Source organism: Plutella xylostella, chromosome 7, assembly GCF_932276165.1.
Source record: "Plutella xylostella chromosome 7, ilPluXylo3.1, whole genome shotgun sequence".
NCBI classification, from domain to species: Eukaryota; Metazoa; Arthropoda; class Insecta; order Lepidoptera; family Plutellidae; genus Plutella; species Plutella xylostella.
The window spans coordinates 9,082,767-9,098,152 of record NC_063987.1 but is presented as its reverse complement, the minus strand read 5'-3'; the positions used below and the strand labels follow the sequence as shown (position 1 = coordinate 9,098,152).

Genomic DNA, 15,386 nt, shown 5'->3' with positions numbered 1-15,386 from the left:
CTGAGTCATGAATCGAATGTGGGACCTCTTCTAACAAAATAAAGATAAGACAATTATAGTTAGATATTTAGGTTGTGATAACAACCAAATGCCTACATAATTATCCTCAATAAAGGGTTATATTTTTAAACAGAAATTCATAGTGCATGACATCATTTATTCACAGTATAAATTAATAACATTTAGATATAAAAGATTCTTACAAAAAATACTCAGGCTGTTATGCAGACACGGGGTCTGATTGAAATCAATATTGAAAATGGTCATGAATCATGATAAGTTTAAGGTGATGCGTAACTGTACCTAATTAACTTTAATTTCACTTTTCAATTTGCAACAATTTCTTAATAGAAATATTGTTTACAATGACTAAGTGTGACTGTATGCACCGTTACGGTCGAATAGAAGTGACCGAGTCTAGAAATTTGTTTTAGCACACTTCACGTTCCTGTTGTTGTTGTTATTTAGGATATCAATTTCATTGACCTGTCTGCCTGCAGATAAATGATTAAAAAAGTCTGCCGTATTTTAGTAAAAGCATTATTTTTGTTGTTGTTATCAAAATAAGAAGTTATTACATTTACTTACTTTACTTCACAAGAATCATAGGATAGGCATGCCAATTTTTTCAAGGATTTTCACAGGATGACTTATCTACATAACAGCCTTATTTAGTTGGACAACATTTATTTATATAATTACACATCTATATAAATAGTTAGACAAATATTCTTGTATAGCTAATATTATATGACACCAAAACATTAACTAGACATTTATAATTTCCATAATATAGACATTATTTTATTGTGATGGAGCATTAATAGAAAACTGTGTTATAATTTATAATTGTGTTTTTTATCTTATATGAAGCAAACTTTCTCTATTTGTATGAAACCACAAAGTTACATGTTGATGCAAGAACGGTTGCACTATAGACTTCAAGTTGTAGAGGAAAGGTACAACAAAATTATAATTTAAGTTCATGGTCAGTGAATAATCGTGTACTGCTATAGGAATTGGTAAAATATCTGAACATATTGTACCACTTCAATTTCAAGATAGTAGCACCTATGAGTATTATGTAGAACATTTATAAGAGTTAATGTCTCTGAAATTATTTAAGAAACTAAATTTATCTGGTATAGAATAGATCAAGTTAGTTTTTAAGAGTTAAACTCTGAAGGCTATGTTTTGGAATAAGTATAGGCCCCATAGATTTTTCAATAAATTCGATAAGTCATTTCTGAATATACCATGTAAATTATTTTATTTAATATATTCAAATCGCAAAATTTCAAACACAGATAGACAGGTGTTATAAATAATTTTAGAAAATAATAATTTGGATAGTAACTAGGAATGTTTGACTAACATGGCTTGCAAGCAACTGGCATCTTTAAATATAGCACAGCAATATATCTTATAATAAAATAAATACTTATGATTAATCAATACAATAATTAAACATTCCTTATTGAGTTATAATGAAACAACCAAAATTCATTATCATCAATCAAATCAGTAATAAACTTAATTAAGTATAATAATAACACTTAAAAGTAACAATACTTACTAACAATAATACAAACATTATAACAATTTTAATAAATGTGTAACCATATTGGCAGAATAGAATTAGTAATGTTATTTACAAAGCAGTGTTGATTTGTGGATGGAAATTATTGAGCAAATTTAACTTTAACATATTTAGTAAATAAATGATTGTGAGAAATGAAAAGCTGTTCTTTGCATAATTATAAAGATATTTAAAAATATACTTTTTTACTTTTCTCCAGTGTTTATAACGTTAGGAGACTACAACTATCACACCAAACCATCCCTCCTAAAAATTATTCAGGGAGGCATAAGATGAAAATAATTTGCAACAGTATACATGCAAGGTACAATCCTTTATAAATATAGAGTACATTCTACTTACCGACAAATATGTCACGAAGTTACCAAGATGTAGGATAGTTATTACATCAAAAATAGACATATAAGAATAGCACAAATATTTACCAAAACTTTTCATGACTGATTTAATCGGTTATCCATTTTTATGGCGGTTTTTCATTGGATTGTTCACTGGACGTGTTGGCCGTATCTCAGCCAGATGTCCACTGGAAACAGAAAAACAAAATATTATTACCTAATGAAACATTGTTTTGTTTGGAAAGATTGAAAATACATATCAAAGATTTTTTTTGTGATAGTCTAGTTGTCAAGATGTGCCTGAATGTTTTAAGTAGGTACTTTTATAGTCCTTTATAACATCCTTACCTCCTGCCAGGATAATGTGGCAAGCAAGAAATACCTACTTTGCAAGTGTACTTTTTTTACAAAGGGGCCGTCCATTAATCACGTGAGGTCGTTTTTCTCATTTTTTGACCCCCCCCCCCCCTCCCCCCTGGTGATATTCGGTGGGGTTTGGGACCACTCCCCCCTACCCCCCCCTGGATCATGTGTATTTTTGATGTTTCGTGATGTTTTCCGTACCCCCTCCACCCCCCCTTTGAGCCTCACGTGATTAATGGACGGCCCCAAATTCTTTAAGGATATCATGTTTAATGCTGAGTTGCAGAAAGGAACTTTCAGCTATGTTAACATTAAATCTATATCTGGCTCTTTCTGTCTGTATACTGTGGAAGCAAGTAAGAAATATATTTAAAATCAACTTTGCCCATGTCAGCATTAGTCATTACAATGTAATAAGTATATGCTTTGTGGAATTCAAACGCAAAAAAACCACACAAACCTTCAAGTTAGCGCCCCCCTGCTGGGCCAGCTCTTGCTCCCTCTTCTCCATCTCCTCCTGCCGTTGCTGCGCGCGCCGCACCCGCTCCGGGTCCTTCACCCCGCGCGCGCTCTCCTGCGCGCGCCGCTTCTCCGCCGCCTCCGTCTGCTGGCGACGTCTGGTCTCCTGGTACCGAGAGTTGGGAAGTTGGTGAAATTTGTGGTTGGAAACATAGGTTTCGGTGATGATGATGAGATTTTCATGGAGTGCTTTCTTCTTGGGTGAGATTAAAGATTGGTATTGGCGTCGACGTGTGCCGACATCTGGTTTCCTAGTACCGAAAGTGGGGTAGTTGAGCAATTTGCGCTCGGAAACTTAGGTTAGGGTGATGATTACGGAGTATTTTGTTCCTGGGCGTCATTTAAGTTTAGTATTCCTGTGTGACTAGATGTGAAGTGCTTCTTTGGGGTGTCTATCGTATTTAAATGATTAGGAAGAAGTATGAGAAATGGTAAACAAAGACGAAATAAAAGTTTAAAGTTATGTTTCGATCAGTTTTCAGAGCTACAAAGCGACTTACCACGTCTGGAGTTATCACTTCGGAAGCTGAAGGCCTACAGCAAGAAGTAAATATCCCCATCTTTGATAAATCTCTTAATTTCTATTCAACTTTTCATGTATTTTTGTGTTTCCAATCTTATCAAGAAAGAACGTCAACAATTTTTTGACAGCTGCAGGCTGCAGGATTTTGTGATTAGGAAATGCGTTCCGAAACTATACATTTTTATAATATAAAATATTTAACCCTCTACTGCATGAATTATTAAGGGATTGAGATAAAAAATATTTTTTACTTGAATATCGTTTAATAAGGGATAATAACAACATTTTTAAGTAAAAAAAAAATTTAGCTACTTTATTTTAGAAAAAAAAATTAGGAGCCAGAAATGGCTTCGTATGCACTGGTACTTGGTATATCTATGCCATTTATGGCTTCCCATGCACTACATAGACAGATATCAGTTTTTGTGAAAATATTTCATATAATTAATTTTCTGATTAGACATACCAAAACTATAAACTTTTCATAATTGGATTGAAAAATGGTTAATTCTGCTTGTTTCTATCAAATTCAAACACAGCTAAAGCAGGTCCTCATCTCTACAGGTACAGTTAAACGTTTTTTTTGGGATGGTCCAGGAGATTCGTGTCTACCTGTAAGATTGTCTGTTCTGCTAGCATTTGATAACATTGAGGAGTCTCCCTTGCCATCTATCCTGGGATATGGTAGCTGGACTACTGCAGGAGGCAAATAAATACTATCACAATTCCTGAATTGCTTTATTACAGCTCTTTTTTCGGATCAGCAATTTATCAGTGACAAATTATTATTAAATAAGAACATATATGTATATTTAAATAATACAAGTAAATTTAGTTAATTAGTAAATTTTAAAATTTGTAAAATAAGTCATTAGTGAAATTACGTAAGGAGTCAACATCAGGTATTGTATTTTTTCAGGTATAAATAAGCGAAGTATTTGTTCTGAAAAGATAGGTTAAAAATCTAGTTAGTATGTACGAGTGCATAGGAAGCCATTTCTGGCATAAATATTATAGCCTCAACGCATAGGAAGCCAGAAATGGCTTTCTCAGATAATTGAGAAAATAAGATATATAAAACTAATAATAATTAATTAATTGACAAGTTCCAGAAAATATAAGGTATGCACAAAAGGAAAACATTTTTTTTACTACCAACAACGTACTTTTTATATTTTTTGCAGAATTTCAAAGTTTCAGAAAAATCACATTCACAGAAAGCAATCATTGCACCTGGGATAAGTTGCGATTATATTCGCAGATGACACATACCATGGACAGAAAAAATATGTTTATATAAACAAAGAAGTGACTAAAAGTATAGCGATATCATTTTTTAAATATTTTTTTTTGTTGGGGTAGAATAAAATATTAAATTCCAAGAGCCATTTATGGCTTCGTAAGAAGTAAAGGGTTAAAATCAGCTATTATTGATCAGTGTTTTGTGATAAACTCAAAATGTATAGAAGAAAAAGAAATGAAATGACAACATAATCTTATCTTAACTAGTGGTTTTTACCATTCTCTTCCATATTGCTTGAATATTAGCCATTTTGCACGTTTATTTGATCAAATCGACACTTTATTCAAATGCAAAACCAATATATTTGTTGATAAATAGTTCACTACTTTGATGAACCGTTGCACTAAATAACGAAAGCCAGGTGGAAAACTACTGCTCAAACTTTGCCCTGACCCGGGCGATCAATAATGCATTTTATAAATAGCCTTCGGACCTCCAGTGTGGAAGCAATAAAATAATGGATTATGAATAAGTTTTTCCCATTCATCCTATAACCTTTTTCGTTTATCAACATTTTAGCAGCTAACAGTCCCACTCCCAAACCCAAAACCCAGATTTATTTAAAAAATGGTATTCGATTCAACGTCTCGATTCGAAACAACTTGCCTCGACAAGTGATATAATCGACAATCGAGTTTTGCAGTTTTTGCACAGCTCTAGTCTAAAAGGTACTTTTTGGGAGGACTGTCGAGAAAAATAGAATTTATTTGTAAAATACGCTATAAATATGCTATCCCGCGTAGCTTTGCGTACAGGTGAGTTAAATTCATGTTGTTAAAGTTAATTAAGTATCCCGTCAGGTGTTTAAAACATAAACAAACTTAACCTTCTTGGTTGCCGAGGTTTATGTAACACTACTTTGACAAGTGATAAAAACTTACCTTTTTGCTAGTTTCCTTATTGATTTGGTTATTTTATGTTATTTATTTCATAACTGTTATCGCTAAACGGAAGCTTGTGTGTTGTAAAAAGGTATATAATCTGTATAAAAAGCTCAGAAGTATTTATTTTAAATTATAACCTAAAATCTTAGTAAGGTATCATCAGCTGATGAGAAAAATCCCTTCTAAACTCGAACCCCTAAGTTCTTTGTTTACATAAATTATTTCCGGTGTCATTTCAAGTTCTCCTCTTTAGCAATCCAATAAGTCCTACTGGTTTTCTCCAGTGAGACACCGAGTTACACTTATCTAGCCTTTGCCACCCTTGTTGTTCTACTATATGTATACGTAATCTTTGAAGGCATAGTTTGTAAAACCTACCAAGCAAGTCCTGTGTTAATGTCACTGTAATAAATAAATCCTCTTAACTTTCAATTGTATTCACAAGTAAGTAAGCTCACCTGTCTACAATGCCAACAATTCCAGTAGCGGCTCGGCAGTCCGCCTCCACTGCTCTGGTTGCCCGCGGCTCGTCCAGCGGTGCCCGCGATGAACAGAACTTCCCGCGCCCCGTGCGTGGGGAGCCTGGCAAGGTTCGCCTTGGATTCATCCCCGAGGAATGGTGGGTTTCTGCAGTTATGATTAATAGAATGAATTACCCATCATTTTAACTTTAAACCATTGATTTAATGGTAAAAATCTGTAATAGCTTTGGTTAATTAGTTAGGTTGGTGTAGCTTAGAAGAGGTGTAGATCCTTAGTAGAAGCCTAGTCTGAGCCTGGACTAGATGATAGGTTCAACCTCAATGGCATCATACCTAATTTAACTGTGTTTTGAACTATCCAGATATTCATTTAACCAACACTGTCAAATACTTTGCATCCCAAAATTTTCTTATTAATTTAAATATGTATAATTTTCCTTTACTTAAGTGTATTGTGATCACTAGCAGTAGTTCTAACCACTCTAAGCAACTCTAACCACATCATCCCTCCAGGTTCCAGCTGTTCCACTCCAAGACCGGTGTGACTGGCCCGTACACCTTCGGAGTGGGTCTGGCAACATACCTGTGCAGCAAGGAGATCTACGTCATGGAGCACGAGTTCTACTCGGGGCTTTCCATCTTCATCATGGTCTACGTGGCCGCCAAGAAGTTCGGACCCCCCCTCGCCAAGTATTTGGACAAGGAAGTTGATGTAAGGCTCTTTTTTACTATCTAAAAAATAATAATTGATAAATATATTTCTTTTGTAAGATGCTACAGTCTATGTTGAGCATCAACCTATAATATGATAATCAGCTACAGCAAATCCATACATACAGACAAGAAACTGTGCAGCTGATCAATTCACTAACAGGAATTTCTTGCTAAATTTTATAGTGACTGTTTTAAAAAATGCCACCTTAAAAGTTATTCCTATAGATCTTGCGAATAAAAAGCAGTTTAAGTTTTGTCTAAATCCATTTAGTTAGCAGTTTAGCACAGACTACATAATACACTCCCAATCTTTATTCCTTACATCATCAATCCAATCTTTTGTTTATACCCTCACCCTGACCTCACCTTCTCCACAGGCCGTAGAAAGCGAGTGGAACGAGGGCCGCCAGCAGACCATCACAACTCTAGAAGAATCCATCGCAGCGGAGAAGAAGTCCCAGTGGCAGGCGGCGGGGCAGGAGCTGCTGGTGCAGGCCAAGAAGGAAAACGTGCTGCTGCAGCTCGAGGCCGCCTACCGGGAGCGACTCATGACTGCTTACAACGAGGTATGTGGAGTCCACCAACCCGCACTGGGCCAGAGGGACTAGGCCTAAAGCCTTTCCTTCATTGGAGACTGGTGTATCCCCCCAGCAGTGGAGATGTGATGTGTTGTGATGATGATAATGATGATGTGGGGATATTTTGAAAACGATGGTCTTGTGGTTGTGTGTGACAGATGTTTGCTTGTGAAGATAGGCATGTATTTGTGAAGATTGTGATAGGTCTTAATTTTACTTTAATGTAGTGTTTGGTCGTCATACACCTATCTATACAAATCGCTAATAGACGCATTTTTCCTGAAATAAAAATGACATATTATGTATCTAGCCTATCTGAAACCTAGTTAAACATTGTGAGATATGGCGTTTCGACTTTCTCCGTGTTCGGCATCATAAGGGTCACAGTGACAGTTAAATAAAGTCAATTTTTCTCTCCACCTTTAATTTGCAAGGTGCGGGTGCCTATATAAATAGAGTGAGTCGCCCGCGCGCCTCAGTTGTAATATCACCATGCAGAAATGACTAGGTTTCAGATAGGCTAGATACATAATATGTCATTTTTATTTCAGGAAAAATGCGTCTATTATGTAGTCTGAGCCTATCTGAAACCTAGTTAAACATTGTGAGATGTGTTTATTATCGCATGGTGGAGAGAAAACCAACTGTGACCCATAAGCTACTGATGAGTATATCAGTAGATAAATATTTGAATCTATAAATTTATAATGCATAGATTTCTAGGTAATAGATATACTAAAAAGAAAGGTATAAGTATACATAAGACTTAAGTACTTCCTTATTATTCCTGACTTGTCAGAAAGTTATGGAAGGTATGTACCTATACATATAGGTAGGTATTTATACATATGGATACACACAGTGCCTCTTCGAAAGCAATACTTATAAGTAATTATTGATCAAAATCTTGTTATTGTCAAGGCAATATTTTTAACATACACTAGCCGAATGGATGGAACCAGTGAAATACTTTGCAACAATATTAAAAGCTGTAAAATGTAGAATATCGATCCAGGCCGCTGGGGCTCAGGTCAGCACATGCTGACTAGGGTATGTAATTCTGGACTGACCTCAGAAATGCAGCAGCCGACCCTGGAGCCTCGTGGACCTGCTCAGTCAGCCCTGTACGACGACACGGCCTGCAACACCTGGCGCGGCATCTAGTCCTTGGAACGAGGAGTGGTGCTTGAAGGGAAGATAATTTTACTAAATATCTCAGCCTCATCAGCTACTGGAAAATATTAGATGAAGGCTGTGACACTGGCGGATAACTAAGTATTCAGTTTTTCAAAACATGATGCAGGTCACTATATTCATATTCTAGATTGACAAGTAACACACAGTCTAATTTTGTATTCTAACTAACTCGGCGGTTAACGAGTTCCTGTGCAGTCCTACTAGGAAGGAAAGTTATTTTATAAGCCTTTGCACCCATTTTGTGGGCTACTATCATTCTGTATCATCATGTGTGAATATTATGAGCTCTGGCAGCATTCCTTGGTAGATGACATCAATTAATAAAGATTGATTAACACAACAATAACAATTATAATAGTTGATAAATGAAACCCGGCTAACATGTCTTAACTGGGTAAGTAAATGATCAGTCATGCCACCAGGATAAGTAAAATGTTCAGTACTTCATATGAAAAACATTAACAAGGTCACCTTTAGGTATGTTCGTCAACACTAAGGGCAGGTCTCGGCCAAAACCTTAAGGCTTCGCCTTGTTGCAACTTCAAAGGTACGTAGGTAGGTACCTACTTACATTGTTGTAGGTTCGATTTTGAAACCATTAAGTCAACCTAGATAAAACAAAATAAAATAGCTCGATTAAATAAACATGGTACGTAAAGATGTTAGTTGTACCTGATCAGACCTGATGCAACGACAGCCAACATAGACTCTCTAATCTGTGGAAGCAACAATCATGGTGGCGGGAACATGGACAGTTGGACGAGCCACCTCGAGCCTGACTTATCAATCAGAACTGACAGTTCGCCAACAGCGGATAGCTTGCGGCTATCTATAGGTAAACTTAGGTAGTTAGCTATACCCAAGAAAAAGTCCTTGGACATCGATATGACAGTGGAACGGCGAATAACTGTGACATTATTTAAAACAAAAAGGCTTCTTGTTGTTGTTGTCCAGTTAAGGAAGGTTACCTACTTCAGCGACCTGGTATTGCATTCTGAAAGAACTGCAAAGAGTTAATATTATGACTAATAATTATTACTTATTTAGAAAGTTTTCAGCAAACTCTAATAAATCAAGCAGCTGCCACGTCACCGCTGCCCGGTTATAACTCTGTACTAGCTTAGTAGATATATATACCAGTTCTAGCCTTCAGCTAGAGGCCAGAGAGCTCCTAAATGAGATGCGAGTACGAGCATGACACAAGTAATTTTTTACTTGGTAACTAGTTACGTAACTAACTGAAAGATCCATTGAAAAACAGTTGAGGATTACTCAAAATGGAATTGTGAAAACGGCACGTCTGCATCTTAACCAGTCAGTCTAAGTAGTTTCAGCAGATACAGTGTTGAAAAATAGTTATGAAACGTTTGCGCCAGAATCGAATTAAAAATACATTTATATTAGAGAAGCCGTTTAGGCATGAATAGGTACTTTCACACTTTGGATTGTGCTCCAAATGATGACCTTCGAAATTCATAGAAATTTAATGACGACTGCCATTGTTTATTATCTAGCTCCGTACATTGAGTAGGGCTGCGGCTACACGTGATGTGATACACAGTACACAGTACGTATATGCATGTTCCCAGAATAGTGGAAGTTATAATTTTACCAAAAGGTAGTCGTCTCGTGCAAGAGCACCGTTACTCGATTTATTCGATACACAACTATAAGACAGCTGCTGCGTAGGAGGTTCACGCATTTTTCAACAAAGAGCTCGGATACACACTCACAATCCACTGGGACATAAGGAAGACAGCTAATATGGTGCCACTCAGAAACCGCGATGACACTCCGATCATGATCACCCGACAGTAGGATCATAATAAATTCGGTAACTTGTGAAGCGGTATGGTATAGCAACAGCGACTTTCACGAAATCAGGAATTAGCTCAGTGTTTTTAGGTTGAACACTCGCCGGTGGGATTCACTTTGCTCACAGCCGAGAAAAGAAAAGACTCAAAGCTGGAATCTGCCGATGTGTCATGATACTTAAGATAGTGTCTGGGGGGTCACTTTATATGACGAAAAACGAACTTTCAGTGCACTGCGGCGCGAGCCGCTCTATCTGTTTGTATGTATTAAACGTGCCGATTGCACGACAGCTCTCGTTCGTTCGTTTCTCATCAGTATAGAGTAACGCTCCTGTACTTACCGTGCGTCACCATTCCCATGAGCCGTCCAATGATCTTTAGGCAGTTTAGAACAAAAGCTGCATTAGACAGTTTCTTCAGCAGAGACATCGAAATAAAAAATTTATTGCACAACTATCCCCAGGAGCAGTCTACAGGTCACTTTGGGCAGTTCAGAAGAAAGCTGCTTTGATAGAATACCCTACCTCAGCGGAGGCATCAAATTGAAGTGCTATAACACTTTTAGAAGCGGTGCACGTTACCCGATTTGTCGTCATCCATGCCGATGTGGCTACGGCGACTGCAGGTGGTTACTCAGGCTTCGTTGGTGTGCCCTTGTATGGCTAACATGACCAACCTTGGCAGTAAACGTTCGTCTGCATATGCCAAAATCACTGATGAATAGCGCACGTTACTCGATACCTTCTAAATAAGCTCATAATGATGGCTGATGATGATGATGACCGTGCTAGCAATAGTGCAGGCGTTTCCGCTGAGCATAAAATCTCTTCCCAGACAGGGGGCGTTTGGATCTGGCAACCAGAACAGGAGTGCCAGGTGTGCGCAGCGATGCAGGTGGGACAACACAGCCGCCAGGGCAGGAGTACATGGCTGGGTCTATGCAGCGGTGCAGGTAGCACAAACCAGTCGCCAGGGCCAGGACTGGGTGTACGCTGCGATGCAGGTGGTACAAAACGGTGGCCAGAGCCAGGACCGGGTGTACAGCCGCCAGGGCAGGAGTGCATGGCTGGGTCTATGCAGCGATGCAGGTACCACAAACCGGTGGCCAGGGCCAGGACCGGGTGTACGCTGCGATGCAGGTGGCACGAGACGGCGCCCAGCGCGGGAGCACAGGGCCGGGTGCAGGTTACACGAAACTTCAATTTCACCGAATCGGCCTGCCTACCCTCAGTGGGTAGGTACCGGCGGATCACATTACTCGCCGCACATGCCACAATGTCCCAACATACTGAAACTCGGAGCCACGTGCTTCCTGTAAAAAATCCTATGACGGTCCTGGAAAGCTCCTGTTTGTAAAGCCTTACATAAGCTATAATCAAGTGCATTATTGTAATAGCAAAGTTTTTATCAACTGTTTTCTAAAAATATTAGAAATTGAGGGTAGAAAAATATATTTTTATAATTTTTTCCTGTATAAAATTAACATATGCTTTACTTAAAGCGGTCATTAATGTAAGTATCTAGCTCAAGCGCCACTAGTAGGACCGGAATATGTGATCAATCATCACCACGACTATTGAATCGGACCCTACTGCGTGGGATAAAAACCCCAAGCGCCGGAGCATTATGACTTTATGACCAGTGGCTGAGCTTTTAAAAGCAGTAAATAATAGCATTTTACTCACGGCTTATCAACTCAAACCTTCGTTGCGAAATCCTCAGCAATCGCTGCGTGCGCAGCAGCCGGCAGGCCCCGCGCCGCCTGGTCCGCATCACGCTACAGCTCCCGGCAGCGAGGACTCCGCAAATTCAATATTATATTTTTCCCCGTCGGAGCGAAGCCGACGAGAACCGTGGCTACATTGAGCCATTTTGCCGAAGTGTTCACTTCAAAAATCAAAAACCAACTGAGGCGCGCGGGCGACTCACTCTATTTATATAGGCACCCGCACCTTGCAAATTAAAGGTGGAGAGAAAAATTGACTTTATTTAACTGTCACTGTGACCCTTATGATGCCGAACACGGAGAAAGTCGAAACGCCATATCTCACAATGTTTAACTAGGTTTCAGATAGGCTCAGACTACATAATATTATGGCAACATTTTCCTCTCTGTTGAGGATAAGCTAGCCTATACGTGGTACCCACACATAAGAAGGATTCGCATATTTTGTGTGCAACCAGCTCATGGAAAGAGTTCCATAGTCATAACATCAGCCCCTTATCGTCCACTGCTGGACAATAGGCATCTTCCAAGGAATGCCACAACACTACCCTCAACCTTTTTTCTCCAGACAAAATCCCTAACCCACATCATCATCATTATCAGACAATAATCATCCACTGCTGGACATAGGCCTCTCCCAAGGAGCGCCACAACACTCGGTCCTCAGCCTTCCTCATCCAACCACTACCAGCTACCCGCCTAAGGTCGTTGGTCCAGCGGGCAGGAGGGCGTCTCACGCTGAGTTTGCCTGTTCATGGTCTCCACTCGAGAACTCCTCTACCCCAACGGTTATCAGTTCTTCGGCAGATATGACCCTCATTATAACCTCAACAATTTCCCCTCCCCAGGTGAAACGCCGTCTGGACTACCAGCTCCAGAAGGCGACGCTGGAGCGCAACCTCTCCCAGAAGCACATGGTCGACTGGATCGTGAGCAACGTCAACAAGTCCATCACCCCAGACCAGGAGAAGGCTACACTGGACCGCTGCATTGCTGACTTGTCCGCTATGGCTGCCCGGCAGAAGTGAAGCGCTGAATACTTGTATATTTAACGTTGTGAAGCAATCAGATTTGGGTTTTGTGCTGTTGGAACTGGTTTAAAGGAAGGATAGCAATGTTTGTGGTTCCATAAAAGTAAGAGTGATGTTTGGGTTTTTACAGCGCTAAGTTCGAATTTGGTTGTTTCAGAATAGCTACCATTGTAAAGTGAATTAAATCGATTGTATAGAGGTTCTTGACGTGTTTTTTTATGGCAGATAAATGGTTAATGATAGCCTCTGAATTCGAAATAATAATATAATTTATGAGGAATAGTTGAAAATATAGAATATAAAAGTACTTTTTGTATTTTCCGGTGTTGCCATCCTATAGCTTCTAATTAATCGAGGAATTAAAATAAAACAGATTACATACATGTTACAAATATCAATATAATATTTTATAATACAAGTTATAATTATTAATTATTATAAATTAGCGGACAACATTTACAATTCGTTCCTACAACTATTTTTATATTAATGTTTCGTTGACATCGATTACGTTACGTCACAAAAACGTTAATACCACATACATTGTTTACGACTCCAATACTCGAGTATATAATAATTATGTATTTACCCATACCGTGTATGTAAAAGTTACATATTTTACATACTTACATGCCCTATTAGCATATTACTGGGACAAAACATTAAACATGAACTAACGTTAAATGGAGAAAGTAATTCTCTCTTCCTACCCTTGGGATTATACATATTTATTTTCTTATTCATAACGAGGTGCAGAGTCGCCACCTAGCGGTGCGAGCGCTGCACTACCTCCTAGCCATATAAATTCGCGTCACTCTCTTATACTCCTTCGGTGTTAAAAACTCACACTAAGCTCCCTGGAGTCACGGGAGCGTGAGAAATAAAATTCAACTGATAGAATTTTACTGATAAAACTACATCATTATTACACTTCTACAAATAAGCATTGGACATTGAGTAAAATGTGAATCAAATTCACATGACATGACCGAAAATAATTATCATACCCTAATGGAGTCGGACTACAACACATAATATTAGTGGTTAAACATAAGACATTGATCTCAAATTATTCGTTAAAGCCATTAATTTACTGGATTACATAACATAATATACCTCCTACGTTTAGTGCCAATTTCTCCATTCTCGGTTAGGGCATAACCAGGGAGTAGTGGTTAACTTTTGACACATTTGTCATGAATTTTATATAGAGATGACGTTTAATTTATGAATCAATCCCTGTCGGTTAGATAACCGACAATGGAGAGATTGGCACTTAGGCATCTTGAATGCGGGGCACAGAAAACTTTCATTGCTGAAATAAATGCCTTAAATATATAGATATGATATTATATAGAGATAGGTGTACACTTTGTACAGAGTAAAATGTATACAAGTTTAAATATTTTAAATCATACACGGGTTATTACAGAAAGACACATCCTTATTTCAAAAGCAAATAAGGTGATTTCTGAAAGCGACAAATACCACAGTAAAGCGAATAATGTCATCAAAATATATTTCCAAATTTCTGTAAATATACTATAAAAAGTTATCCAGAAAATTTGTGCTATTATAAACTTGCAAAAATGCATAAAACTCAGTACACTTACTACGATATAAAAATATATATTCTCTTCACTTAAACTAATATACAAATTGCCTACGTGAATATATATGTCCAAAAACCGCTACTTTTGATATAATGTATATTGTACCTATAAATATTTTTAGCACAGAAATTAAATTACCTACTCCCCTTATAGTATTTTTGGATATTATACGTATAGGTAAATTAACTTCTTCATACACATTTTATAACACGCTAATTGATTAATTATTAATTAAACCTAAGTATATCTAACATTAATTTCGCATCAAAAATAACAAAATAGTACACAATTAGTATTTGGTTTCTAGACTTAGCAAAAAGCTTCAAAAACATTTTAGTACCTCATATATCTTCCTATCCTTATTACTCGGTAAGTATTTTATTCATTACATTCAAATAATTCATTAGACACATAATAATATTCTATTATGATTTGATTACATTATTACAAATAATTTTGTGTTATAAATTTTTCGCCATAGTTATAGATATTGGAAGACACATCAATTTAAATTCAATAGCCCTTTTATATTATGTGCTCCGTAAGTGCTAAATGTTTACATTGATGCCTCTTCTATACAAAGAGTACTAGCTTAATAGGGATTATATCCCCAATAGATTAATGTAGGTATAACTTAGTACTTATTGATTATAGTAAACATACAGAACACATCAGCAGTAAGCTAAACTGACAAATGATAA

The 15,386-nt window shown here is 37.5% G+C and overlaps 2 protein-coding genes across 3 annotated transcripts; one reads left to right on the top strand and one right to left on the bottom strand.

Annotated features, from left to right (window-relative positions):
• Positions 1–136: 136 nt before the first annotated feature.
• On the bottom strand, positions 137–5,054 carry LOC105395145 (small VCP/p97-interacting protein). Of its 2 annotated transcripts, none has more exons than XM_038106675.2 (3): positions 4,863–5,054; positions 2,762–2,926; positions 137–2,126 (listed from the first exon to the last, which is right to left on the bottom strand). In XM_038106675.2, exons 1-3 carry the CDS (start codon positions 4,893–4,895, stop codon positions 2,112–2,114), a joined length of 213 nt encoding a protein of 70 aa, XP_037962603.1. In that variant the 5' UTR covers positions 4,896–5,054; the 3' UTR covers positions 137–2,111. The 2 variants fall into 2 exon arrangements, with proteins under 2 accessions (XP_037962603.1, XP_037962601.1); XM_038106673.2 differs by lacking the exon at positions 4,863–5,054 and adding an exon at positions 3,321–3,479.
• Positions 5,055–5,243: 189 nt separating this feature from the next.
• LOC105395146 (ATP synthase subunit b, mitochondrial) lies at positions 5,244–13,274 on the top strand. Its single transcript, XM_011567082.3, has 5 exons — positions 5,244–5,401; positions 6,014–6,149; positions 6,526–6,724; positions 7,104–7,292; positions 12,890–13,274. Exons 1-5 carry the CDS (start codon positions 5,374–5,376, stop codon positions 13,067–13,069), a joined length of 732 nt encoding a protein of 243 aa, XP_011565384.2. The 5' UTR covers positions 5,244–5,373; the 3' UTR covers positions 13,070–13,274.
• The last annotated feature ends 2,112 nt before the right edge of the window (positions 13,275–15,386 follow it).

Bases quoted from the DNA above. Each gene is read 5' to 3' on its own strand.
- LOC105395145 (XM_038106673.2), bottom strand. From the start codon at position 3,380: ATGGGGATATTTACTTCTTGCTGTAGGCCTTCAGCTTCCGAAGTGATA. The intron at 2,927-3,320 runs GTAAGTCGCTTT...TCTCGGTACCAG, and splicing joins AAGTGATAACTCCAGACGTG to GAGACCAGACGTCGCCAGCA.
- LOC105395146 (XM_011567082.3), top strand. From the start codon at position 5,374: ATGCTATCCCGCGTAGCTTTGCGTACAG. The intron at 5,402-6,013 runs GTGAGTTAAATT...CAACAATTCCAG, and splicing joins CCGCGTAGCTTTGCGTACAG to TAGCGGCTCGGCAGTCCGCC. The intron at 6,150-6,525 runs GTGGGTTTCTGC...TCATCCCTCCAG, and splicing joins GGATTCATCCCCGAGGAATG to GTTCCAGCTGTTCCACTCCA.